The 27,636-nt window shown below is 40.2% G+C and overlaps 2 protein-coding genes and 1 non-coding gene across 3 annotated transcripts; 1 reads left to right on the top strand and 2 right to left on the bottom strand.

The window, feature by feature from the left end:
• Positions 1 to 759: 759 nt before the first annotated feature.
• skp1 (S-phase kinase-associated protein 1) lies at positions 760 to 8,088 on the bottom strand. The gene is made up of 6 exons (XM_085421107.1): positions 7,931 to 8,088; positions 7,191 to 7,290; positions 6,961 to 7,034; positions 5,422 to 5,565; positions 1,662 to 1,802; positions 760 to 1,506 (listed from the first exon to the last, which is right to left on the bottom strand). The coding sequence occupies exons 2-6, from the start codon at positions 7,285 to 7,287 to the stop codon at positions 1,471 to 1,473; spliced, it is 492 nt and encodes a 163-aa protein (XP_085277233.1). The 5' UTR covers positions 7,288 to 7,290; positions 7,931 to 8,088; the 3' UTR covers positions 760 to 1,470.
• Positions 8,089 to 11,283: 3,195 nt separating this feature from the next.
• On the bottom strand, positions 11,284 to 21,803 carry ppp2cab (protein phosphatase 2 catalytic subunit alpha b). The gene is made up of 7 exons (XM_085421108.1): positions 21,449 to 21,803; positions 13,498 to 13,707; positions 13,199 to 13,372; positions 13,001 to 13,090; positions 12,718 to 12,879; positions 12,246 to 12,364; positions 11,284 to 12,086 (listed from the first exon to the last, which is right to left on the bottom strand). Exons 1-7 carry the CDS (start codon positions 21,548 to 21,550, stop codon positions 12,014 to 12,016), a joined length of 930 nt encoding a protein of 309 aa, XP_085277234.1. The 5' UTR covers positions 21,551 to 21,803; the 3' UTR covers positions 11,284 to 12,013.
• Positions 21,804 to 22,975: 1,172 nt separating this feature from the next.
• Positions 22,976 to 23,064, top strand: trnay-gua (transfer RNA tyrosine (anticodon GUA)). Its single transcript is given in 2 exon segments — positions 22,976 to 23,012; positions 23,029 to 23,064. It is a non-coding gene; the product is annotated as a tRNA-Tyr (tRNA).
• Positions 23,065 to 27,636: the final 4,572 nt, after the last annotated feature.

Below are 27,636 nucleotides of genomic sequence, written 5' to 3' on the forward strand. Positions count from 1 at the left end.
CACATTACTTTTAGGCACTTTCAGGCTGTCAATCTATGGCTTCACCAACTGTTACATTGTTTGTGTTTTTGCATAATTAGTGGTATTTTTTTGTATGAATCTCATGATTTTTAAGGTCAGGCTTTCTACAGGTGGGAATCCCTCAGAAGAGTGTTATTGTCTTTTAAGTCTTGTTTTCCTTTGAACATTTTCCAGCGCAGCAGATTAAACTGAGACCAAATGGGTACTATTATATTGCATTGTGTTGTAAAGTTTTATAATTAAACTTTTATATGGTTTTGTGTAAAAAAAAATTTTAAAAAAAAAGTTTAAAAAATATTCTTTTAAAAAAAAAGTTAGTTTCTACCATTTCTTAAAGCAATACATTCGTTTGTCTTGTGCAAAGTTTTTTTTGTCAAGTGTCATGGTCTTACTCTGCATTTTTACAGCTAACGTAACAGACATTTTGATTTTTTTAATAAGGCTTTAATTTTCTTTTCTGCTTAGTTTCTACTCTGTGGACAAACTAGAAGCTGAGTTTTTTTGTACAGCAATATAGTTTCCCTCCACCAGAGAGAGCTATTGTGCTAGAAGTAGTTTGCAATAGTGGCAGCACCTCAAAGATGTCCAGCATTTTATTTTATTTTTTCTTTTAAATGCCTTTGATGTGTTATTGTGTTTTTGATTGTTGTAATAAAGTGTTTTGACTATCTGGTCCACGATTCCTTGAGATTTAGACCCCCACCAACCACAACTAAAAACAAAAAGTGACAGACACCATCCATTTAATGTTTTATTTACTCCTTCAGTATGTTTGAGCATCCCAAAAACCAGCATCAGAGCTTAACTGGGAAAAGTTTTCAATTCGCTACAACAGCGCATGTGTTACCCAACGCTGCGTGATAACACAAGTACTTCGAGTCCAGGGGGACATTATGCATTTAAAAACAAAGTAATCATTCTACCTCAAACTTCACTTTTCCTATAAACGTCTCCTTGACATGGTTTCACAAAATGGACACATTTACAGAGCAAAAAGAAGAAAACAAATTCACCCTCGCATATCCATTGTCAAAAAATGCATTTTATTCATTCACTTAACCTAAAAGAAAACAATGTCAAGTTTAAAAAAAAAAAAAAAAAAAAAAAAAAAAAAAGGCAGAGCAGTTAATAACAGGGGAAATCTGAGGAGTCTTCGAATCTTTAAAAGGATACAAAGCCGTGAAACCAGGACCATTTATTTTATGTCAATACACAACGTGAGTGTGCGCAAACAGAAGAGAGCTTGGCTTTAAATTAATGACACCACACAGGCAAGTTAAAATAGTCATGCTATTATCAGAAATTAAGGAAAAGTGATGGTGGTGGGGGAGCGAGGGATGTGGCTCTAAATATACTAAATGTAAATATTAACAAGTATGAACAACGCCAGTGCAACCAGTTAGCAGAGAGAATCCTTTTCAGTGTGGTAGTGTTGGCAAGATCTTCCTCTTATTTTTCTTCACACCACTGGTTCTCTTTGCGTACCTGCGGAAGAGAGGGACAAATTAATAATCCACAAAGGTGTGGAAGGCAACTTTGTGATCACCATTTTAATCCCATCCGCAACATCCAAGTGATTTCTCGTTGCTTATGAAAGTCTTTTGTTTTCTGACAGACAGCTGATGGGTTGGAATAAGTACCTGGGCTTCCTCCTCCTCTGTGAAATCATTTTTGATGTTGAAAGTCTTCCTGATCTCCTCTGGGGTTTTGCCTTTGATCATGTTGGCCACCGTCTTGCAGGTGACATCTAACAGGCCTTTGATGTCCAAATAGTTGGCGGCCTAAACAGAAACATGGAGATATGAATGAGGAGCTGCAGGAGGGAGGGAGGCGGTGAAAGAGCACACAAGGACAACTGATACCTCAGCAACACTTAGATCTCTGAACCCAACAAAGCATATTGTGTTTTGGATTTGTTATTTACACCTGAATAAAGTAAAAAGCGTATTTTGAATTACCAATCCAGTCTGATGAGGGATGATAGTTATCCCTGAAAAGCATTTATATACAATTTATTTTAAAAAACAAAACAAAAAACCCCCACACACCACACTTTTCCCATCGTCCTTAAGTAAATTACCCTGTAGAAACCATTTAGCCTTACATATGCTGAGCAGTGATTGCTTAATAAGACTTCTGCATTGATTTTCATAAGGCACAGGAGCAGCTGCTGTGCTCTTCTGAACCCCTTCCTCTCAGCCTTTGTGCTTGTAAACATATTCAAGTCACGGGGGGTGGGGTCAACTCAGGTTACTGACGCAGGACCGTCGCTTTCATTTCCACGAAGCTACAGACACACCACCCATTTATCCATCTCTTCCAGGCATTGCTAAGGTTACATTTTACATGAACCTCAACATCACTCCATGTTGTTTCACACGTTGAGAAAGGTGGAGGGGAAATTTTTTTTTTAATTTTTTTATTTTTAAATGAATAAATGAGTCTTTCCAAATCCCTCCCTCTTCTAAACACAGTTGCCCAAACCACCAGACCTCCAGCTGTTGCTAAGCAACATTTGTGTCTTGCTTGAACTGGCCACTGAGCGAAATAAATAAAGTATAAGAAATAATTTTTCTAAGAAAGATGAAGCATATTAAAAGGACTACAAGAGAAAATAAACACTGTATATAGAAAGGTGCATAAAAGTGATTACAATTTAAAAAAAGAAAGGAAAAAAAAAAGCCACTATTTATCAACTCCAGCTGCTGACTCTGGATCAGCACTCCAGAGCCAGACCATTTCCATTTAAACCAATTCTGCTACAGCCAGTAGGATATTTCACAGACCTGTGACAGGTCCTTGTAGATTCAAGTAGATTTTGCCAACTGTGAAGTTTGAATACATAAAGAAAAATGCCATTTCCACAGCTCAACTATATGAATGCACGCCGCTCTCCCCCTCTCTCACACAGAGTACTTGGGAGACAACTATACAACACAAGCTACAACACTATAAATGCATTAATTCACATAAGTATTTGGACTTCTCAGTGTAAAGCACAACCTTAACATTTAAAACCTCAAGCAAAAAAAAAAAGTCAAGCCTTTCGAGACCTGTTTAGCGGGGAAAAAAAACCCACACACAGAGTGCATGAGAAAAGCGTTTGCCTCCTGTGGTCAATACAAACAAATGTGGAATAATTCCCTTAATTGTAACGCAAAACATCAACTTTCCTTCTGCTTTGGTTTCTCTGCCTCCTGCCAGCTGAAGGTCTTGTTTTTACTGTCCGCCGCCACCACATGTCAAAAGTTGTTGGTAGGTTTGTTGAGCTTTTGACCCTAAGACCGCATCATAGTTCTGATGCGGCACCGAGAGCACTGTTGTGAAGCACAAACCCACAAACCATTAAAAAGTAGTTTCAGAGAATAGCTTGTGTTCTTTTTTTGGCCGTTTTTGGGAAAGCACCTGAACACTTACGAAACAGCGATTAAAATCACACGACATAGCATAGTGTTGTCTTTATAGCTTGTGATATCGTACCCTTTTGTCATTACGCCCAATAAAGAGAAGATAACGTTAAAAGTTGGGTGAAATCCAGTGATGGGTTTCCTGCTGAATGGTATAAGAAATCTGGAAAAGAACTGATACCCTTACTCCACCTGACTTTTAGTTAGAGTCGCACTAAACATGTGATTCCCTCTCTTGGAGGGAGGCAATTATCACAGTACTACCAAAAGCACAAACACAAAAGGAATACTGCCAAAATGACAGGCCTATATCAGTGTTAAATGTTGATTATAAAATCTACACTGCAGTCTTAATGGTGGCTGTAGCTGTAGCTCAGGTGGCAGAGCAGGTCAGCCACTAATCAGAAGGTGGGTGGTTCGATCCCAGGCTGCATGCCAAATATCCTTGGGCAAGATACTAACCCCATGTTTGCCTACTGGTGGTGGTCAGAGGGCCCGGTGGCACCAGTGTCCAGCAGCCTCGCCTCTGTCAGTGCGCCCCAGGGCAGCTGTGGCTACAATGTAGCTTGCCATCGCCAGTGTGTGAATGAATGGGTGAATGACTGAATGTAGTGTGAAGCGCTTTGGGGTCCTTAGGGACTAGAAAAGCGCTATTCAAATGCAGGCCAATAGGCTCCAGTCATTTATACCAGACCTGATAGAGGAGGACAAAGCAGGTTTTGTCAAAAATAAACCGGCACAAGATATTAGAAGGACCCTACACATTATATAGCAACTACATAAAGACAATATACCGGCTCAGTTGATACGTTTTGACAAAGAAAAAGGCCTTTGATCGAGAGAGAGAGAGAAAGGAATTTAAAAGAATATTTTCATGCTGCACAGATACGCCAGATAACATATTGGTGTAGTGATGATTATGGGGCTCGCTGGAAGGATGTGGAGCTCTCCACACTCCATGTCCCAATTCAAACAAACATAGGTATTAAAAAAGACGCCTGAATACATAACTAAAGACCAAGATAGGAACCCGATAATATCCTTTAAATTAAATATATGATATGGCACAGTAAAGGAGTTAGGAATTGGTAAAGAGCTTGGATTGCTAAAATGGGTTGCTTTCGATGAAAAATTTAGACCAGGACAACTGGACTTTGGTTTCAAAACATCACTGAGAAAGTGTGGTATGAAACGTGGAAAGAACATAAAAACAACTCAATCATTAAAGTGGAGAAAATTCATTTGGGAAAAAACTAATTTGCTTTTTTATTACACCTAAGATTAAAAATAAACGAACCAATACACAACAACAGTGTTGGAAGCTGATCATACACACATTTTCTAGAAATGTAGAAAAATTTCACACTTTCTGGGTCAAAATTCACTCACCTCTCTGTGATATATTAGATTATATAATTCCCAGAACTTGCCTTGTTTTGTATCTTGGATACTTTGAAGGTGCTGTACATGTAAAGACCACTACTTGGCTAAAATTCTCCTTTCTGCAGCAAAGAAGGCCATAACCAAAAACTGGCTTAAGACAGAGGCACCAGGAAAGAAGCAGTGGAGGAGGACATAAAGAAAAACAAAAACAAAAAATAAATAAAAAGGTTGGGTGAAGTGCAGCAGCTCAGGACTCAGAGAAGGAGGATTAAGTGACAGACACATCAGTGGGATTATGTGACAGTCACTGCAAAGAAAGGGAGGGATACTTCACTGTAGCTAACTGCAGGGACACCATTGACAGGCTTGCAGTTTAACTGAGCATCTGTTAACCACTGTTTTTGTTTTCTTTTGTTTTAAAAAGGTCCTTTTTCTATTAAAACTGCTTCAATACAAATATAGACAACTCAGTAAGATTCATTTGCAATGATGTGATAATCAACCATGTGCAGGGGTTGCTGTTAAGGTTAGGTATAGGGCAAGGTTTTGCTTACACCTGTTAGTTGTAGTTCAATCCAAAGAAAATGCAAAATAATTCAAGTATGTTTACCAGAATGAGTTCAAACAAGGTGCCTTGGTCCACTTTGAGGAACTCCTGATCCCATACAGGGATGTCATCTGTCCTTTTCTCCTTGTTCTCATCGTCCTCAGGAGGAGGGGGGTCATCTTTGTGATGAGTGCACCACTGAATCACCTGAAAAAGAAAGACAGACAATAACAAATAAACATGTGGTTTTAACCAAGGTAACCCATTATGCACAGCACCCATCAGCTGTTTAAACTGCCCATAAAAGGTTTGAATACCAAAATTAAATGGCAATTCTTTGCCACAAATTAGGATCAATTCACACAGATTCCAGGTCGTTACCTCCTTGTAAGAAAGTGTAGGAATGAGAGTAGTAAGGAGAAAAAATATATATAAAAATCAGGACTTCTCGGTTGCCAAAATTGTGATTAGATGATTTGCTGGCATGAAAATAAAAGGTAAAACTGAGGATGAGAAACGATCGCATTTTGTCCATTTTTCCAGGTCCACCTCAAAACTTTGATGTTCAGATTTTGTTGAAACTCTGAACCACATCTGAGCCCATTACGCTCAGAAAATACATCAGCAGCTCTTTCCAGCTATAACACTGTTACACTGTCCAGCTATAACACAAGTTTCCTAGATTATTACAATGTGCTTCTAAGATGTGTTTTGATTGACTGGCACAGAAGATAATTTCAGCTTATTCTTTCAGCTTTAGCCTGGCAGTGCTAAAATGTTAAAACTATAAGTGGAAGACAACCAAACCCAATTCAAATTCTTAGGCGAGCTTACCCGCAGGACACAAAGTACCACTCTTTGCCACTTACGAGCTCTGCTTAGACCCTCTCACCATATACAAAAGTCTACATCATCTTCGAGGACACCATCACAGGCTAGAAGCTAGCGCTTTCATTTACATTTGCCTCCCAACTACAACCACGAGCAAAGCCCAAAAATTCAAGGCACACAGATTCTATGGCCTCTTCTTCCAAATTCTTTTTTAGATTAGCAAATGATTATATGGCCAAACAATTTCTGCCAACCCTGACCACCTAAAGCCATGAGAGGTAGCTTTAACACTGCTTTCTTCGGACATTTATTCATTTTAAATCTGTGGACCAGTGTTTACTTGCTTTACCAAAGAAAGTCATTCACTCCCCCTCTCAAATTTTCATCGTCCTTATCAATCGGAACCTTTGTGTCAGGCCACACAACAGGCTGGGGTTCCATCTTAAACTTTGGTAAATATAATTTGCCTATGTATGGGAAATTAGTGTGTACCAAGTAGGTCTGCTGATAAAGCAGCTCATTCATCACTTGCTCATATTATAATAAACTAAGGTTGTAAGAAAACTCCAGGGCATTTGCCTCACAACATACACCATTTGGGAAGCATGGATCTAAAACATAACCTTCTCCAGAGCAGGTGAGATGAACGCCATTAGTTAATAGCATCTCAGGAAGCGAGGAATCAACCCCTCCCACATCCAACAAAACACCACCCACAGTCTGTGTGTGAACAAAAAACCCACTGGACACTTCAATATGAGCATTCTGTACCTTCTTGAGGATGGCAGCATTCACGTTAGGAAGGGGAACGGGATCATCATCTCCTTCATCATCCATTCCCAAATCTGTCAAAAGATTCAAACATTACACATTTGTAGCCTATGTCCATATTATGGTTTAATTAAATGAAGTATAAACCCTATATTTGTTAACTGCGGGGTGTCCTATTTATGGCAGTTGTGACTTGATAACCAAAACGTTTACCGTGATTCAACACTTACCTTCAAGCATGGTCTTAATGGTGACAGACTGTTTGGCTATCTCAACGTCCACCTCGAAGATTTCCCCATCAGAACTCTGTAGTTTTATTGTGGGCATTATCTATAAGGCAACACGTTAAGATATTAAAAGCCTGTGCAAGGAGACAACACTTCTGAAAAAACAAACTTACGAACCTTAGTAGTGAACACGCATTAGCATCTGCTATTCTACTTCTGGGAGTTAATGTGTCAGCTATCGCAAAAAAGATCGTTTACATGATTATTAGTCGAATACGGTAATAATATCCCACTAAATAAATAACTAAAAATTACCTGTGCGGACCTTAGTATTAGACAAACTCAAAACAAACGTTAAAGCTTACCTCGAGCTAACCAACGATTAGCTACCGACGACACGGGCTAAACAGCGGCAATGCTAGTCGAGCAGCTACCTTTTATTTGAATACAGTTTATAGACAACTGAAGCTGTTGCGTGTTATTACTTAAAACACATAAAAGTTGTCTTCGCTGCTTTTTGCTCAACCATAATATTTTAATATTATCGGTTAAAATTTAGGCTAACCAGGAAGCTAGCGTTACCATGCACAATGTTATAGCTAAGCTAACGCCTAATGTCGACGTTAGTTGAGGCCTCTTAGCAGCCACAGCGAGGCTCTTCAAATAAAGACACAAGCAAAATTAAACAAAGAGCAGTTCATCCCAAACTGCAAAACTCAACCTGGGCTAACTAAGCTACGTACCGTGACTGTTTTAACGCTAATCCAGAGGTCAATTTCCTCTGTAGTCAGCAGCAGCACCCGACAGACGCGCAAACACAGACAACCGGTGGTAGTCCCTGGACCAACCTAAGAGCCTGAGCCTGCCTTCCGGCGACTAATACGCCTTTTTTCCTCGTAGTGGAGGGGTTAAGTATGGGCTCAAATTATCCACCCTTCTTTGAATGGTAATCTCAGGGTCCTTCTGCCTTTGGTATTCTGAAATATCCCAAGTCTCTTAAATTATTCCAAGATATATGTATAAGTATAATGTGATAGGCATGTTAGGTTTGCATACTTTCCCCCCGTATATTAGCATAGAACAGGATAGCCCTTTATTGTCATTGTACGTGTACAACGAAATTGTGGGTGCTCCACACCAACTGTGGCGGACAGCAAGAATAAAAAGCAAACAGAAGAAATATATACAGCCAAGAGGGAATGTATACAAAACAATATACAATATACAAAACAACTCACACATTAGAGAGATAGTGTTTGTTGACAGCCCGAAAGACCCAGGGGAAGAAGCTGTTTGTGAGTCTGGAGGTGTGGCCTCCACTGATCTGAGGCACCGACCAGAGGCCAGCAGGTCAAACAGGTGGTGAGCGGGGTGCAAGGGGTCACCTGTCTTGGTTTTCCTTAGACAGGAGGACCTAGTGATGGTCTCCAGGGGTGGAGACCATCCAATTATATTTTGGGTGGTGTTAATTACCCTCTGGGCAGCCTGTTCTCAGTTGTGGCCTCTGCCTACCCAGGCAGTAGGAGAGCACGCTCTCCACTGAGGAGCGATAGAAAGCCAGCAGCAGCTTCTGCTGCAGGTTATCCTGGCTAAGGACAAGGAGGAAGTGCAGCCACTGCTGGGCCTTCCTTACCAGGATGTTGGTGTTGTGGCTGTAGGTGAGATCAGCAGAGATGTGGGTGCCCAGAAACCTGAAGATGAAGACAGAGTCAACCTGTTCTCCATTTATAATGAGAGGGTAGTGGACTTGTCTGTGCCTCCTGAAGTCCATTATGAGTTCTTTTCTTTTAAGGACTTTCAGCTTCAGGTTATTTTCTGACCACCAGCAGGACAAGTGGTGGTCTCAAACTGAGCAAAGAAGGTGTTGAGCTCCTCTGCAAGTTTGAGGCTGCTGTTAAGGTTTGGAAGGCTCTGGCCATGTAGTTGGCGAGGGCTTGGATGCCTCTCCACGCCTGGTGGGGGTTGTTAAAGCGTACATTGGCCCACTTTAATGCTGTCCTACCTTTTCTAGACTGTTTTTTACTAAGACAGTCTAGCAAAGTCTCAAACATTTGAGATGTTTAACATTGCTGTGTAATTATAATCTTTTTCTTCTGGTTGTTCCCTTTAACAATCTGCTGAGCATCATCTCAATCATCACCCCAGTATCCTGTCCTGTCAGAAAAACCCTCTGCTTTTCTTCCTTGTCTGTGGTCTTGCTCTTCTGCTGCTGCCTGGGAGCTCCCTATTCATCATGCTTTGTCCTGTATATCAACTCTGTCTTCTCTGCACATGTCCAAAAAATCTCAGCTTCGCCTCTCTAACTTTATCTCCAAACTGCTCAACCTAAACTGTCCCTGTGCTATACCAATTTCTAATCCTGTCCATCCTGCTCACTCCCAAATAAAAAATCTGAACATCTTCGGCTCTGCCACCTCCAGCTAAGCCTCCTCTCTTGTTTGGGGTCACTGTTTCCATATCATATAACCACCTGCTCCCCCTTGTGCACTCTTTTCTTCACTGTCCGTTGTTTTGGATGGTCGACCGTTATACCTGTCCCCCCTGGATAAGCAGAAAAGAATGGATTGATGGATGTATAGCGCTACATACTATTCTAATCAGTTCAGCTATATTGTTATAGTTTGTGTTTAACCCAGTTATTATAACAAAGAAATTTCTCAGCTTTTGAAGCTAAAAGCATGCCTCGTCGTTTCGAACACGACAGGAAGGTTAATCATTTCAATGACTTTAATTGTTTATAAATCAGCGCAATAAATTCTGTTATTCTAAATGCTATCTTAAATATAAAGATATTCACGAATATAAGATTCACTTGGGATAGATTATATTAAATAAGCCTTGTTTCATACAGTAATTTCCAAATTATATCCCTGCATGTGGTGTTTATCGAACCGCAGCGTTTATTGTAGTATTTAGAGCTACCATTGGATGGCGCTTTTCCCCTATTACGGATCCTCTCAAGCGGTTTCCATGGTGCGCTCAAGTGTTCATTGAAAGTCATCCTTGAATTGATGCCACTTAATTTCAAAATAGTAAGTCATCACAGCACTTTAGCTGCAGTAGGACACAAAAAAATTCACAGTGGGTGTTATGACAGCTAAAAACTTTAATTTAAAAAATAAAAAGTCAGATACAGTCAACATTTTAATAAATTGTAATGTATTAGTTCTATAAGCATCCAAGTTCATAAAAGATCACTTATCTTTGGGGATATTAATGTTCTTTGAGGTTTCACCTCATAATTTGTGGAGTGGTCTAGGAGCAATCACCTGCTTCAGAATGTGAACAAGACCAGAAAGATGGTGCTTGACTTCAGAAAGGAAGAGGACAGCTCCACTGCCGGTACTCACCCTGTTAATGTGGTTGAGGAGTGCAGGTACCTGGGCTTCTACATAGACAACAGGTTGTATACCAGAATGAGAAGGGCAAGCTTGGTTTCCTCAAAAATCAATGGATGCAGCAAAGTAATGAAGACTTTTTATCACTGAGATGTAGTGACTGATGTTCCCTGTACTGTGGTTGGCTGGGGGAGGAGCAGCTTTAGAGCTGAGATACCAACTGAGTAAATTAACTGCCTAGCAAGGCTAGCTCTGTGATTAGCAGCAAACTGGACACTTTTGAAGCACTGGTGGAGAGCAAACCATCATGGTGGATCCTGACCACCTTCTCTAACAGTCTGTTTCAGCTCTGCTGAGACAAGGACAGCCATCGGAAGTCTTAACCACATGCTATCACCTTCTATAAAACAGTGATATCTGGCTGAGAGGCATCTGCCAGATTTTATTATTGGCTTTGCATCATCACTTAAATTGCTATAACAAAAAATAATTCCCCAAATATGAGATAAAGTACTTATCATCATAAGTAAAACACTTCTAATTAGCATTCCTAAGAGATAAAAGATTTTAAAAAAAAAAATAACTGGGTGCTCACGTTCATACTTGAAATCCATCGCTGGGAAAATGCAAAATTGTGGTAAATGTTGGCATCAATGTACATTGAAATTTAATCCCAGGACAATGCAAGGACAGTGTAATTCAAACCATAACATTGTTTTATATGAGGACAAACAAACAAGCAAAAACACAAGAGCATATTCACCACAAGAAGCCACCTTCGTCTTTATTAATAAAATTGTTTGGTTAATACAGATGCTGTAGCTCAGAGGGAGTCAGTGAGCTGAAGTGGATGAACACTCCATGTAATCTTAAACACCAAGCTGTGTGACTGCAAAAAACAAAGCAAAAAAAAATAATTAATTAAAAAAAACAAGAACAAGAAACCTTGTGTAGAGCTTGGGTTGGGAAGAAGAAAAAAAAGGGAAAAAAAAACAAACAAACATCTGTAGTGTGAAATCTTTTCCATATTTTGACATATGTTACATTTCTTTTCATTTACAAAAGTGCAAACAGATCACGTTCAGATCTACTCAATATAAGCCATGGCGCGTGGGACTCAAACAGCCGCATTCAGAGTAGCAAAATTTATGTCTTGGACCTCGGTGCCATCAGTCCAGCTACACAGTAACAGGAAAGGGAATTTAAACATTTCTGTTTTGTTTTTTCCATATAATGGGAAGATTCGCAATACAAGTCCTCGGCAATGGATATTGTTATGATTATGGCACACACTTTTTGGTCCATCCTCAGACACGGACATTGTTTTTTGCTAAATGCTTAAATAGTTGTTTTTTTCGTGTGTGTTGATATACAATGTGTACCGGTGTGCCTCCTGCTCCACCCCAAGTCTCTCACCCTCCCAGTTCATGTTGTCATCAGTTGAAAGTCATACTGTACAAATGTCAAAGGGCAATCAATAATCAGAGTTTACAGGAAGTAGTCTGGGGTGCGGCGAGTGACGTGGGGCTCCCCTCTGCGAGGCGCTGGATCAAACTGCAAGCTGGGTAGAAGGAGTAGAAAGAATAAATACGATTTGTTAACCACTATATGTTTTATATACAATTACAGCTGGGTCCCAAAGCTACCAGAATGCATCGTGCCTTAGACTTTACAGGGTTTAAAATAAAACCTAAAGGATTTAGGACTTTTCGGTACTTACAAAGAGTATTTTAGGGTGTCGTCTAGTTCCATGATTGCCGCCTGGTTGCCGCAGCGGTAGCAGTAGTTGGGAGCGCTAAATATTGTCACCACGTTCCTCTCATGGCACCAGTTGTAACCCTGAGGGAGGCAGATGCATTATTCACTGGAAATGTATAATTCAGAATAAACTGCAACTCTAATGCAAATCTAAAACTGAACTCGCCCTTGAACTCTGTATGACTGGTTGATGGTGATATAACCATTTTGTCCCGATGTTCTCTGTAGCAGCGAGGCTTTCAACTCCATTTTTTGTACGGTTAGTGCACTTCCAAAGGTTGGAGGAGCTATTTATCGTAACGGCTCTTTGTTGCAGTTAAATTCATATTAGCGTGCTGACTGCCGGTTGGAATCAAGCCGTCTTTCCTGAGCTTATTCACCCCTCAGCAGCAGATGGATTATTTGTATGCACATCAAATGAGCCAGTGACATACCTCCATAACCAGCTGGTGGGCACGGGACACCAATGTGAGGCGGTTGGCGTGGTTGAAAGTCTCCGAAATGTCCTGACCGAATGTGTAGCCGGCTCCTCGCGGAGAGATGCCCCAGCCACCGCGGTCATCCGGGTCCGACCACAGCAGGTCACACATGGGACCCTACAGGAGACAAGGAGGAGGAAACAAATTGGTTTATGGGCTGGATGGACTTAAACAGCCACTCTTATTAGCTCAATTTAGCTTTCAAATATTATAGATGTATTTAAAATGTCATTGTTACCTCATGTGGCACTTCCTGTAAACGGTCCAATGCCCTAATATGATCCAGTGTATCTATGGATGGTGACAGGCCTCCATGAAGGCAGAAAATCTAGAGGGAGAGGAAGGAAACATGAATCTAATTAATATTTCCTCTACTAATGTTTGATTCTTTCAGAACATTACGCTTACATATGTGAAACCGAGTTTATATTCTTACCTGAGAGTCTACCAAGGCAGTGAGGGGCAGGTAATCGAACAGGTCTGTGAAGTACTTCCAAACATTGGCGTTACCATATTTCCGTAGACACTCGTCATAGAAGCCATACACTTGCGTGATCTGTCTGCTCTCGTGATTCCCTCTGAGGATTGTGATGCGCTCTTGGAAGCGAACCTGAGGAAAAAAAAAAAAAAATAGCAGAGAAAAGATCTGAATGTTATTTTTTTATTCTCATTCAAAAAAATAAATGAATACATTTCAGGTTTAGACAAAGTCAAATGTCAGAACATATCACATACCTTTAGTGCTACTAGTAAAGTGACGGTTTCTACAGAGTAGTACCCTCTGTCCACGTAATCTCCCATGAACAAGTAGTTTGTGTCTGGAGACTTCCCTCCGATCTTGAACAGCTCCATGAGGTCATGAAACTGGCCGTGCACGTCTCCGCACACAGTCACCGGACATCTCACCTCTTGAACGTTTGACTCCTTTGTCAGGATCTCCTTTGCCTGGTTGGAAAAAAGAAATAATTCAATAAATAAATCTGCCTGGTTCAGGGTTTGAAAAACAAATGATCCCCACTACCGAAACATGCCAAAAATGTACAAGTCTGAAATACCAAAAGGCAGCTGGGACAAAGCAACAATGGCCTAAGAACATTTTAAGTTTTATTCATCTAAACCTGCCACTGATTAGTTCCAACACAGAGGAAGTCATGTGATCCGTTAATCACATGCACAATACAATGTAATTTCCAGGGTCATTCTTTGTTCTTTATTTGAGAGCTGGACAATTTCCTGACATCCCCACTCCCCAATTTCCACATCAGCCTCCGGGGAATCCATTAAGATGCTACACAGTGATTATAGCATAAACCGAAACACCACCACCAGAAGCTCTCTATGGATGTAAGCCTCTAAAATGCGTGTGTGTGTGTGTGTGTGTGTGTGCGTGTGCGTGTGTGTCTTTTATTAGTTTCCTGCAGGTCTGGCTTGCAGTGCTTGGAATTGCAGCTCTGGCTGCACTGCAACATTTCCCAAAAAAAATCAATTAGTGTGATGCTCCACAACCCAAAAAAAAAAAAAATGATTGGAGACTGGCTGCTGCCACTTCTGGATGGAAAAACACTTGGTTTGCTCTGATTATTCATTTAAGAGGACTCAACCAAAGCCAAAAGTGCTGTAGCAATGTAACATGACCGCTACAGCTAAAAGTAGATGCGATGAGAAATGTTATTCTTAGACATAGTTCAATCGACTCAGAATTCACCGTGAAGCAGTCGAAAACCTGCCGAGCGTGAGTCACTGTGTGGCCTACAGCTAATGCTTCTGGGGGTGGAAAAAAAAATAGGATACTGCTGTCTCATTCAATGCACACAGGAAAAATACACACCAAAAACCTGAAGCTGATATTTTATTTGAACAACCACTTTTTGGAGCCTCTCAGTTCAGAGCAGGGTTTTCTTTGGGGGGGAGGGGGTAGAAATGTGTATTTTTTTCCAGCTTAAAAATATACCCTGGCATTCTGTGAATCATTTTCACCAGCCAGCTGCCTGCTTGTTATGCGGTCTTTAGCTGCAGTTGCCAGATTAAAACAAAACAATAGGAGAACACTTTAAACAGCATCAATACTAAATCTGGACACCCACAACAAGCCCCGTTCCTGGAGTCAGTCTAACATGGCTCTCTTCCAGCCACGAAAGCCTAATGTTTTGTCAACGACGCAATCTGAGCAGCCGTGCATACTGTCCCCTTTAAACAACAGGGTGAGAGAGAGAATCGACAGAGTCAGAGTGCTATAGCTGGCCTGTCAACAGCAGATGGGACAAACTCAGAGTCAAAAGGACAGAGTTGCATCGCCGCACAATGCTGACCTATATAAAGCACGCCCCTCCACGTGCCCATACTGCCATGAGGCAGGAGGCTTTTCAGTGACTGGGCTTAGCTTGGCAGGCTGACCACTGTTTCTGCCTTTAAAGCAATTGAGCTGCTAAGCCCAAGAGAATATTCTCGATGTCTGCATTAAAGTCAAACAGCGATAAGTTTTCATCCCAATCTCACGCCAACCCTTATTAGTGGCGTGAGGGGAAATAAACAAGCAAACAAACACGCACTTTAAGTAGGCCAGGTCAGGCTGTCTGGGATCCTCTTTACTTTTCACCGCTCTGCACTCAACTTCTTCATTTCCTTTGCTCACAGTTTCACTTTAATTAAGCACAACATGCAATTCAAACACTGTATAACTGGAGAAGAGCTAAAAAGACTAAATTAGTCTCGCAAAATCACGCAACAGTGATAGGAATCTAAACAGTTTTTTGTTATTGAGCACAATGACTACTATTCACTTTCCCAATAAGGCAGATGAGAAATATAAATTCAATAAAGAAATAAAATGTGTTATTTCCTCAGCCTTGAGGTTATCCACCATGTCTGAGGAACTCTCCAGCTAAAATAGTTTCAATAAAAACGGCAACTGCACACAGATAAAATAAATTAGACTTTTACGACTATATTTTTTTTACTCAGAAGCAACCAAAACAAGTATTTCAATAAGGTAAATAATACAAAAAAGATAGAAGCACAATTAAATATGAGCAAATAAAGTTCAACAAAACAAATGAACTCTTTCCCGCAAAGAGACGGAATTTGACGAGCTCCTCTGTACGCTTCATGACGAGTTTTGACATCTCATTATTTCTCAATAAAGATGTGGTTTGATAACCTTTAAAAGAGTTTCTGGGTTTTTCCAACAGTAGCTGCATAGGCAGAGATGCAAACCCAGTCATTTTGTTCTATAACCAGGCCTCAAATACGTCAGGCACAGCTCAGTTAAGAAAAGAGCTACGAGGACTGTTATCTACCGACACATCAAGGTTTTCCACTGAGTACATACACAATGAAATGTGAGGAAATCACAAAAAGATATGTGAGCCTTTGGCTTCGTATTTGTGACCGACCCACGAGCGTCTGCATCCATCCATTTATCATTTGAACGCTCTTAACAAGTTTTTGGGTGTAACATTTGATCTTCGGCTCTGTAACCTTACACTAAAGTCGATGTGTAATGTGTTCAGTGACGTATCAGGTGTCACCTCTGCGTCCCAGATTGGGTAAACTGATAACTTGATTAATGTAATGTGCTTTCTCTTTATAGCTTTATGCACAAAAAAGGGGTGGGGTGCCTGTCAATATCCTTCACAAAATGTCACTTTTATCACCTGGGATTAACTTCCGATTAAATATTACATAAACTGGAGAAGGTAAATCAATACAGTGTGACCTGATGTTAGGACTTTTCACTTCTCGAAATTTGAGATCGGATTTAGTGAAATCCACAAAACAGTGTGTGAGGCAACTGTTTATCCACGAGATGTCCAGTAACAGTATGTACTCTGGAAAGCTGTGATTGTGAAAAAGGATGACCGCACTGATTACTCAAGCACCTCGTCCAAAGTACAGATCACACCTGCCACAGAGAGCAAACTCTGCTCAGATTACGACTGCACTCAAGGCGCAGGACGGCCTGCGTTCAACAAAGTGCTTATTCAAGAGCCCCGACATGAAGTCAGCAGTTTTGGTCAGCTAAATCAGCCCATCAGTGTGGAAGAACCAGCCAAAGGCTCACCTGCAGACAGCTTCAGGTGAAATAAATCTGACAGCTCTGCAAGACTGTAACCACAAGCAATGACCTCACTCCTGATTTATGGTAGCTGAATGTTATGCATACTGCCAACCTCACCGAGTGAAACCACTGTAAAAATAATTAACACGAGCAGCAGACAAATGGTGGCAGGTTATGTCTGATTTCATCAGCATTTCTGCTATGACAGTATGAATTTTGATGACATGTATTTCACAACTCATTTTGCCTTGGATGCACTCAAAGACCACCGAGCAAACATCCATTTCTGATGTTTTTTTAATGAGTCAACCAGAGATACAAAAAAAAGGTCAAGCAGATGACATCAGTTCTAACAAGTGGGTCAACTGCAGCAATGTGACCAAATTATTGCATCACTGTGGCACACTTTAGAGGTCTCTACACACCTGCGTCATTGCATTTCTTATCTACCCTTCAAGATGGTTCACCCAACGCAAGATTCAAGATGAAGTAGACCAAGTTAACATGTTTCGAAAGATAAGAAAATGACTGTGGCTGACTGCAGCCAAAATACCAAAAAACACACGCTATACAAATATGGCTTAAATGAAGTAGAAACAAAGTAGCACAAAAAGATGAAGGAGAACAAATAAATAGAATAGAAAAAAAAAGAGGCCAATCCAAAAAATATATAAATCTACATATAATACAATAAGGAGCTTACAATATTACACACAGAAACCATCTCTGGATGATTATGTAACCCTTTAATAGGTTTATTTTTGGCCAAAGGAAAAAGCAGAAGGTCACAAAAAGGTTAACTCTCCCCATCTGTGACACATTATTCATTTAATCACATTTTCTCTGCATAATTGACGGCAACATCAAACCAGTATCCAGTAAGCAGACCCCAGTCTGCAGTCACCTAATTCAAACCTGGCTCAGTGCTAAATTGTCAAACCAATGATCTTACTTCTGTGAAACAAACAACTTTTGCAACAACATCCAGACTCTTAAGAGTGAGGAGCCTACGATAATGCAAACTGGGGAAAAAATTAAAATCGCAATTAATCACGTTAAACAGAGGAACACTTCAAAGCATTGCCTCTCAGCACACTGACACCAGGCTGAGGCTCTGGTATGACCGGCCTTCTTGTGAGACAACTGGAAGGGCAGATTACACAGCACATCTCATTCCTCTGCACCCACACGCATCCCCAAAACAAACACGGCCTCTATCTGAGTCACAATGAACAGTGTTATCCTGAGTCACACACTCTGATCCCCTTAGCAACAAAGGCTTTCACAGTGTTAGTGATGCAACTCACAATCAATCATATCCTCGGCTATTTTTAAAATCCGGGAGGATGTTGTGTGGGAGCCTTCTGCTGAATGTATAAACAACATTCACTGGGTGGGAGGGGTGGATGGACAGATACAAGTAGACAGTGTGGAGAAACTGGGCTCCTGACAATGATACAGCCCCCCCCACCCACCCACCCTCAGCTGCTTTAATGGCATCTTTGCTCCATTAGGAAGGAAACAGGAAAGAGGAACGCTGCATCATTTGTGCAGCTCTTCCATCTACAGCACATGTGCTGTATCGCAGATGTATCACTCAATTATTAGCCGTTTGCTGATATACCAATATCAGTATTTATTACAGATGATATATAGAGATTTAAAAGGTAAAGAGGAGGCAGGAGAAACACCCTTCAACCATGTTATAAGTGTTGATGTGGCAGCCTGCAACTCCCCTGTCAGCAACACGTGCTTGCAATGCCACAAACATGACAGCTGGCTGAGTCTGGCGGAGAGTATATGGGCAATTTATGACTTATTATGACAAGTAAACAAACTGAATTATCATAATATCTCAGTAAGGATTTATTTAAAGGAAAATCTTCAGTTACAGTTGGAGAAATCATTTTTTGTGTGTCTGTAAAGAAAAGACTTGCTGAGATATCACATTTTAAATCCCTGAATATTGTCATCACTCTCAAAAATCCTATATCAGTCGGGATCTAATGTGCTGTGCCAGTATAGCTGTCTTAACAAGTGTTCGCAAGATCCGTCTGTCTTTGAGATAGTTCAACATACAGAAAAAAAACTATGTGCTAAATAAAAGAGGCTAGTATAAACAATCCCTGTGTGCTTTCCAACTAACTCCATTAATAAAAAGGCCAATTTATATGCCCAGCTAAGCACTGACCACCACCACCACCATCCCTCTAAGCCCTATGGAAAGGATCCCGTCCCTTTTTGGGATCCTGATACACAGTGTAATGAGCATTTAAAATTACTGGGACTCAAATGGAAACAAATATTGGGATTAACGTTCCACTTGAGAATACCAGACCTTTAAACTTCAGCACACAGAACTCCAAACATGGTAGCAGCATAAAAAGAAAAACAGACTCTGAAGACTGTCCAAAAAGAAAAGAAAAAAAGAAAAGAAAAAGCCTCTTCTGTCAGCATAAAGCCTAACAGCAAATTTATAATATTCACTATATACGCTGTCAAGTTATGGTGTCAGTCACTTGACTTCTGACACATAAATCTAACAATCAGAGGACAGGGTGTCAATTCTCCAGCAGGGGGAAGCCTAAAAATGGACCATGACCCAAGGCAGCAACAATATATAGCACGCTTTGGGCAAGAGAGCTTTCTAGAAACAGAAATCCTAGACAGATCAAGATCAGGATTAAAAAGCACAAAAAACAAATCCAAAACCCAAACAAAAAGAGTATTAATTAAAACAATCTGAGGAGAGAACAGTGGTAAAATGTTTAAGAGTAAATGCTCCTTTACAACCAGACATCCAGAGCCGGAAATCAGCACAGAGCAGGGAGATTGGGGTTAAGCTCAGCTCAGACCACAAAATCAAATGGCCAGTTATCAACCAAAGCAGAAGCATATGGGCATAACAACACTCATAACAAGTTAATTAAGGTTAGTTTAAAAAAAAAAAAAAAATTATAATAGTAAAGGAAGGAACCACCTTACACCAGCTTAAAGGTCAACTTCACACTGTGATGATAACATCAAAGGTCAGCGTCTGAGGGAAATTACCATCAAGTCATTTTTCAGCTATTTTTAACTAATTCTATGTTTCCAAAGCAGTGATGCAAAAAAATAGAGCAAAGGACTAAGGAACTCAAATTGAAAATTACAATTCAGGCCAGGCATCACTTTCATCCATTAGGTCATGTTTAAGTTTGAAAACCGCCCACATTATTGCCTCGAACAAGTCATCCTCTCCATTTATAGACATGAGTAAACAGAAGGTAGATAATGGACTCAGTTTCCTGACTACCTGTGAGAGCTGCTGAGGGGCAAAAAAAAAAAGCACCACACACACAATCAGCTGGCAGTTTATTAGGCACATCTAATTAAAAACTAACAAGATTATTACTTTGATGGCACGATGTTTGTGGAAATTGCCTTGATTAAGACTTGCGGTGTTTTAGGAGACTGCAGTGTCTGCTGTTGCTGAATTGTGCCGAATTACAGGAGGCGTTTCTCTCATTTAGACTAGCCCTCATTCAGGGTGTTTCTTGGCTTAAAGGATTTTTATTGTCATTCTAACATTTGATGTGAAACAAAGTTTTGCACTCAGCGAACAAGAATGAGAACACCTAAGAACAACGCATACAGAACCAAAGGAGCAGGAAATACATTTGCATTGTAATTTAGCATAAATAAGAAGTGGTGGACAGTGCAGAGCCCAGTGGTTTCTCATGTTTGTTATCTTTGGCTGGGAGCAGCAGAGACTATAGAGCACATTTAGGGCACTGATGGGGCTTTGGCTACATAAACAAACATTATTCATCCACATGTAGTGAAGGTAAACAGACTGTGTTACCTTAATTAACAAGTCTGAGCAATTTGCTATTTTTTTTGGTCATTGGATAACCAAAAATGTATTTTAAGCTCGACTAAACTAAGCCCCACTTAGAAATAACTTGTTATAATTGGAGGGCCAAATGTCTTAAGTAGGTGCCAACTTTCTTTTTCTTTTTTTATTGCAGGAAAAAACCCTCCTCGATATAAATTGACTGGCTGGATTTATTACCCTGTGCCGAGAGCTACACAGTAAGCTTTTCCTCACCTTTTCATTGCTCCAAGTGGCTGCACCTAAACTGGATACAATCAACCTTAATAGGCTAAATAAAAGGAGCCCAAAAGCCTGACTTTCTCACAAGAAATCAACTTTATCTCTTTCCATTTTGATGCCAGCTGGCCACATTTTTCTTTTACTATTTTCTAACAGCTTCCATACATAAATACTGAGGCAGAGCACTTCCACTCAATAGCACGGCTAAGAGATGCTGCAGTCACTGTCAGTGTGAATGAGAAGGGCTGTAAATGTGGTATGTGACTTGAATTCAAAGCTTGTGGGTCATTCTAGCTGCCCGGTAAAGCACCAAGAAGCCCGAAAACTACCACATGTAATTTCTTATTTAGCGGTGTAAAGCTGTTTAAACAGAACAGAAGTCTGGGGCAACTCGTAATGATTGTCAAATCCATGCACAACGCAGTGAAATGTACACGATAGACGCCATTTTAAGAATGTCTGGAAGGCGGCGGTGAGGAGGGAGAAGACGTTAGCAATAAGTTAAGGGAGGGAATTAAAAAATAAAATCTTACCTTTTCACATAGTGTTTTTACTTGTCCCTCGGACAGCTGCTTGCATTCATTGAGCTGCTCGATCCACTGATCCAGTTCTTTCGTAAACGCCTTTTCGTCCATTTCTGTGTGTTTTCGGGTTTGCTGCAGTTTGTCACGTTAGCTAATTCGGGTTAGGAGACGACTCTCCCAGAGGTTACCGACTCTCCCAGAGGTTACCGTCTCTCGAGGGCTTACAAAATGGCCACAGTAGAAGCTAATCACTCTCTTACTAATAGGCGCATGTATCACTAACTGCCAGATCACTGTGATGATTTGACTGAATTGAAACTGGGAGAGGGAGGGAGAGGTGACAGTTAAGGATCCACCCTTGTCGAGCCGCTGGCGAGCAAATAACAAACTTCCGGTTGTGCTTCGAAATAAAAGCTTCTCGGCGGACAAGTTCTGAAATACACCCTTACCTAAAAGAAAAAAATAAGAAGAAGAACTTGCTAGGCTTAAACATAACAACAATGCAACTAGAAAAAACTAGCATCCGGCAAATAATCGAAAAAAAAATAATAAGAGTCTTTAATTGACCACCTTTTACAACTTTTCTACGTATGTAAATTTTAATTTTATGTAAACAGCTCAAGTAAGCATGGTCTGAATAAATTTCTGCCACACTCTGAAACTTACACAGTGACAAAGGTTGGTAAATATACATAACATATATCCCAGAATGTCGTCTATTATGGTAGATGTTTGAGGATATATTATTTTTATGATGATTGTTATTATTATGTGAAGATTGCGTCAGACTAGGGTATTGTTGAAAAATCTAATAATTTCCGGTCTAACGCTGTATGGTCTACCTTTACTAAAAACAGAGCGCCGCCCGAAGCAACCAGAGACCTATGAAGGCTACTCACTGATTGGTTCGCTGAGCTGCTTCCTGTGCAGTTTCATTGGCTCGCTGTTTATTGGGGAAGTTACTAACACAAACCAAAGAGAATACGTCATGGCTCTGTGAAAGCATGCCGTGCATTTCACGTTGTGGCCATGATGTCACTGTTTTACCTCCTTGTTGTCAAGGCCAAAAAATGTAAACAAAACAAAAGACAGCGTTGTCTTTTAACCACGCTTTCTTTAACAGGCTTACCTTCCGCATTGTATTCATTCCTCTCAGTTTTCGGTCATAAATAAAGGTCGCTAGGCCCATTTAAAGGAGTTTATTGTTTGTGTACGGTATCAGCAAAACTGCCAAGTGATCTCACTCAGACTCAGTCCTAAAGCCAGTGACTTTCTAACAAGAACAACGATTAAAGATTCGTTGATAATATAATACATCTGTGCGTCACAATGTGCACTCATGATTCATCACTGTAATAAACATAATCAGAGTTAATCTTTCACAAAAAGTTCTCTCTTCACAGAAACACCAAGTTCACCTTTAAATAACACTATATTTCCAAACCATATTTACCTATATTGAATCGTTTATGAGGCACTTTATAAAAACTACAGTTCCCAGGTCAATTTATTTAATTGCCTGTATTTAGGCATGTCCCTTCGATAGCTCAGTTGGTAGAGCGGAGGACTGTAGGTATATGATAGCAGGAATCCTTAGGTCGCTGGTTCAACTCCGGCTCGAAGGAGCTTTTTGGGTGCTTTGAGTACTCCGGGATAGTAGAAAAACACTAAATAAGAATCAGTCCATTTACCATTTACTATATGTGAATTAATCAGCATGGTCAAGCCCCTTCTGTTCTTTGAAATTATGCAAAAGGACTCAGTGACTGAGGGTGAGAGCAACAATTCAGGAAATATTTCGAACTAGAAAAATGGGGGGGGGGATAAGCTTTAATTGTGAACATTGTTCATCCCATACCAAGCAGTTTGTTAGAATGTGGCAACAACCTTTTTGGGATGAATTTGCTGACACTTTCAGCAATGACCCTGCAGTCGATTCACAAGAACCTTCTTTATATGTATGACAAACTGAAAGTTTCTGACTGCGGCTTTAACAGTTTCAATTCAGCATACGACCTGTTGTTCTTCTTTAACTCTAAATATAGACCTATTATATCATACTGTTATGTGAAGTCCAAAGCAGGTCTTCTCTTGTATTGTGCAAAAACATAAAAGAATGGAGACTCTACTAAGCCTGGTCCCAGTTAATCCCAGACTCAATTAAACTGGTAACATAATAAATCATATTTATTTTAGCTGGGGGCTCTGTGTGGAGCAGGGATCCCACATCTTTTCTAATCAGCCAGAACAACATTTGTCAGTTTGTCTTTAGTTTATTTTGTCTTTATATATATATATATATATATATATATATATATATATATATATATATATATATATATATATATATAGTTTATACTGGAATTTGATGATTTCATTTATTAAAGAAAAAAAGCTATCCAAAAACTGGCACTATGTAAAAAAGTAATTGCCCCCTAAATCTAATAACTGGTTGTGCCACCCTTGGCAGTAAGAACTCCAAACAAGTGTTTTCGATAATTGATACTTTCAGTTTGTCTTTTCACTCTTTCACTTTGTCTCTTTGCTCTTTTACTTTGTGGTGGAAGGACTTTAACCCTCTCTTCTTTGTGAAATTATTTTAATTCAGTCACATTGGAGATTTTCCCAGCATGAATGATCTGTTTAAGAAAGTATCAAAGTATCTCAGTTGGATTAAATTTGGGGCTTTGAATGGGCCAAACCCTCGATTTGTTTTGTTTTTTGTTTGTTTGTTTGTTTGTTTTTCCACAGTTGGACTTCGGTGGTGTGTTTTGGATTATTGTTCCGCTACAAAACCCAAGTGTTCTTGAGCTTCAGAACAGGAACTGATGGACAGATATTTTCCACCAGGATTTTCTGTCAGACAGCAGAATTCATGGTTCAATCATTTACAGCAAGTTGTTCTGGTCCCAAATCAGCAAAACAGCCCAAGACCATCACACTACCACCACCATGTTTGACTGTTGGTATGATCTTTCTATGAAATGTTGTGTTAGTTTTACACAGGATTCAACAGGATTCAAACCTTCCACAAAGTTCAACTTTTCATCATCAGTCAACAAGACATTTTCCCAATAGTCTTGGGGATCATTAAGATTTGTTATTTTTTTGGCAAATGTAAGATGAGCCTTTGTGATGGTTCATCACTGTTCCAGGTTTTCTCCATTGGTTTTGTAACCCCTTTCAGACTGATAAATGTCAATGACTTTGTTTCTAAGTTGTTTCTTGAGATTGTGATATGATGTGTTGCTTTTTGAGATCTTTTAGCCTATTTCATTTTGTCAGACAGGTTCTATTTAAGTGATTCTTGAGTCAACATGTCTGGCAGCAACCAGGCTTACGTATCACTAATGAAATTGACATCAGCTTTCCAAAAAAATGTGGTTAATCACAACTAATTCATTTAACAATGGATAGCTTTTCTCCATAATAAATGTAATCATCACTTAAATGCTGAATGTTGTTTTCTTTCTCTAAGATTAAAATTTGCTTGATGATCTGAAAAAAAAATAATAAATGTTTGACAAATATGTAAAAAAGCAAAAAAAAAACACAAATACAAACAAATGCTTTTTCTTCTGCTTATCTATGGGTCACGTGTACCAGAACCTTTCCAAACACCAGGGTACACCCTGGAGGGGCTGCCACAGAGAACCCCTATAATCACATCTGTGGCCAATTTACAATCACCAACTGACCCTGGAAGCATGTCTTTGGACTGTGGGGGGCAGCTCAGCTGGCCAGTGGATACAAATCCAGGTGTCTTGTGCTAACCATCAAAATGATCCCTTTCCATTTTTGACCTACAGTAGCTGTCTGTTTTGATACTAAAACTGTTGCCTTAAAGGATTTTCAGGTCATTTACAATTCTGCCTTCAAATTACCACAAGCTCAAGGCAAGCAAGTGCAGTTTTATTGCTATTCCATTATTTATTACATCTGTTGTTTTGCTGCTCTGACTGTAGCTTCTCTGTCATGACTTAACTGTATAGTCTAATTGTTTGTGTCAGCAGGAGGTCACCGCTGGTGTAGACTGGTGTCAGCAGAACCACCTGCTGATCAACGCCGGGAAAACCAAGGAGTTGGTGGTGGACTTCCGGAGACGCAGACACACCACACTGACACCAGTGAACATTGAGATAGTGGACTCTTATAGGTACCTGGGTGTTCACCTGAATAATAAACTGGACTGGAGCCACAACACTGATGCTCTCTACAGGAAGGGTCAGAGCAGACTCTACCTGCTGAGGCGGCTGAGGTCATTTGGAGTACAGGGAGCCCTTTTAAAGACCTTCTATGACTCTGTGGTGGCATCTGTCATTTTTCACAGTGTGGTATGTTGGAGCAGCAGTTTATCGGCAGCTGAGAGGAAGAGGTTGGATAAACTCATCAGGAAGGCCAGCTCTGTTCTGGGATGCACCCTGGACCCAGTGCAGGTGGTGGGAGACAGAAGGACTCTGGCCAAAATAACATCTCTGATGGACAGAGTCTCCCACCCCATGCATGTAAATGTTGCTGAACTGCAGAGCTCCTTCAGTGACAGACTGCTGCATCCTCGATGCATGAAGGAGCGTTTCCGCAGGTCCTTCCTCCCTGCAGCTGTCAGACTGTACAATCAGAACTGCCCCCAACAAACACAGATGTTTACATCTGAGCTGTAACTGCAACAATTTAATCAACCGATTCGCACTATAACCTGGTTTGCCTCTTATCTGTAGTTTTTTTTTAATTTGATAACTGTACAGTATCAAATTACTGGTTTATAGTAACCATTGTCCTTAATGTAAATACGTAAGAAAAATTGTGTATGTTTCTGTTCTGTGTCCTGTTTGTTGTATATGTGTCTTTCTGGCTGCTGTTACAACCAAATTTCCCTTTGTGGGACAATTAAAGGATTATTCTATTCTATTCTATTCAGCTCTATTCTATTCTATTCAATACTCAAACAGAGGCATGAGACTTGTGCCAGAGACTTGTCAAGACTGTTGTGAGCAGAGGCTGACAGAGGTCATAGGGGTTACGTCTAAAAGAATAACCATATACCATCCAGGAAAGCCAGTACATGTCAGTCTTGATGTAGCTCTAGATTTTCAGCAGACTTATGAAAGCTTGACACAAGCATATCCAGGTCCATTCAAAGGCAAATGCAGCCTTTACCACAAACAGAGACCACACATGAAACAATAACAGAGATCAAAGGCTATATCTGCTCTTCCAACACACTGGCACATGTTCAAGTTTGTCACGGCAATTAATAATTATCATATCTTAAATCGGGAAGCTTTGCTGCTTCACAACCATCAATTACTTTTTGAAGGAAAAACTGCTTCTCAATTTTCTGAGTGCTCTTATAACAATCAGACATGACATCAAGAAACTAAATATCTTCAGACAGTGTATATTAATCATGGGCATTCCAGCGATTCCAGCAATGATCTTAATTCTTAATGTTCAGCATCAGTGAGGGGAATGTTATCTCCCTGAAATTGACCATCTATTATTGTTAAGCTCTATTTGAGAGAAAGAAATGCACCAATACATCTATTTTCCTCATACAACAATCACACAGTCCTACAGAGGATGTATCTGTGCTGCAATGACGCATCTGTCCCACTGGGTTTTTGGTTTTTTTTTGTTTGTTTGTTTTTAATAAAAAGCAGATTAAAATGTCCCTGGCAGTTTTTCCCCCCTCTCTGTTTTTCCCATTTGAGCCTCTCCTGCAACAGCAATTCATGTAATCAAGCAAATTTTCAAGAGCGCACTCCTCATAATTAGAAATTTCTGTTTGCAAGGTCACAATGGAAACAAGCAGTCATCTTCTGCTTTGCTCAGAAAGGACACAAAAGCATCGGCTGCATCCTTGAAGTAAAATCTAACCAGTATCTCCCTCTGGATCACGCTAATCAACGAGGGGATTGAATTTCAGATCCCTCCTTTGATGAGCCGCTCCTCTTCTCATGTTTGCGTAAACATAGTGGATCATGATACAGTTTTCCACATTATTTTCCACTTGACTCATGATAAGCTTACAGTTCATCAAGTTTCAAGTCTCTTAAACGGTGACCCTGTAGTCTATTTTAGATCACGATAAGCATTCTCTGGATCGTTGTTTTCCACATTAACATTTCATTGATCACTTTGTGAAAAGCTCATCCAGGCTGCCTGATTGTTGTGGCCCTGGCTTTCCCAGCCAGTGG

This window comes from Rhamphochromis longiceps, linkage group LG10 (assembly GCF_057381845.1).
Source record: "Rhamphochromis longiceps isolate RC_006_pf linkage group LG10, R_longiceps_female_GT1.1, whole genome shotgun sequence".
Classification (NCBI taxonomy): Eukaryota; Metazoa; Chordata; class Actinopteri; order Cichliformes; family Cichlidae; genus Rhamphochromis; species Rhamphochromis longiceps.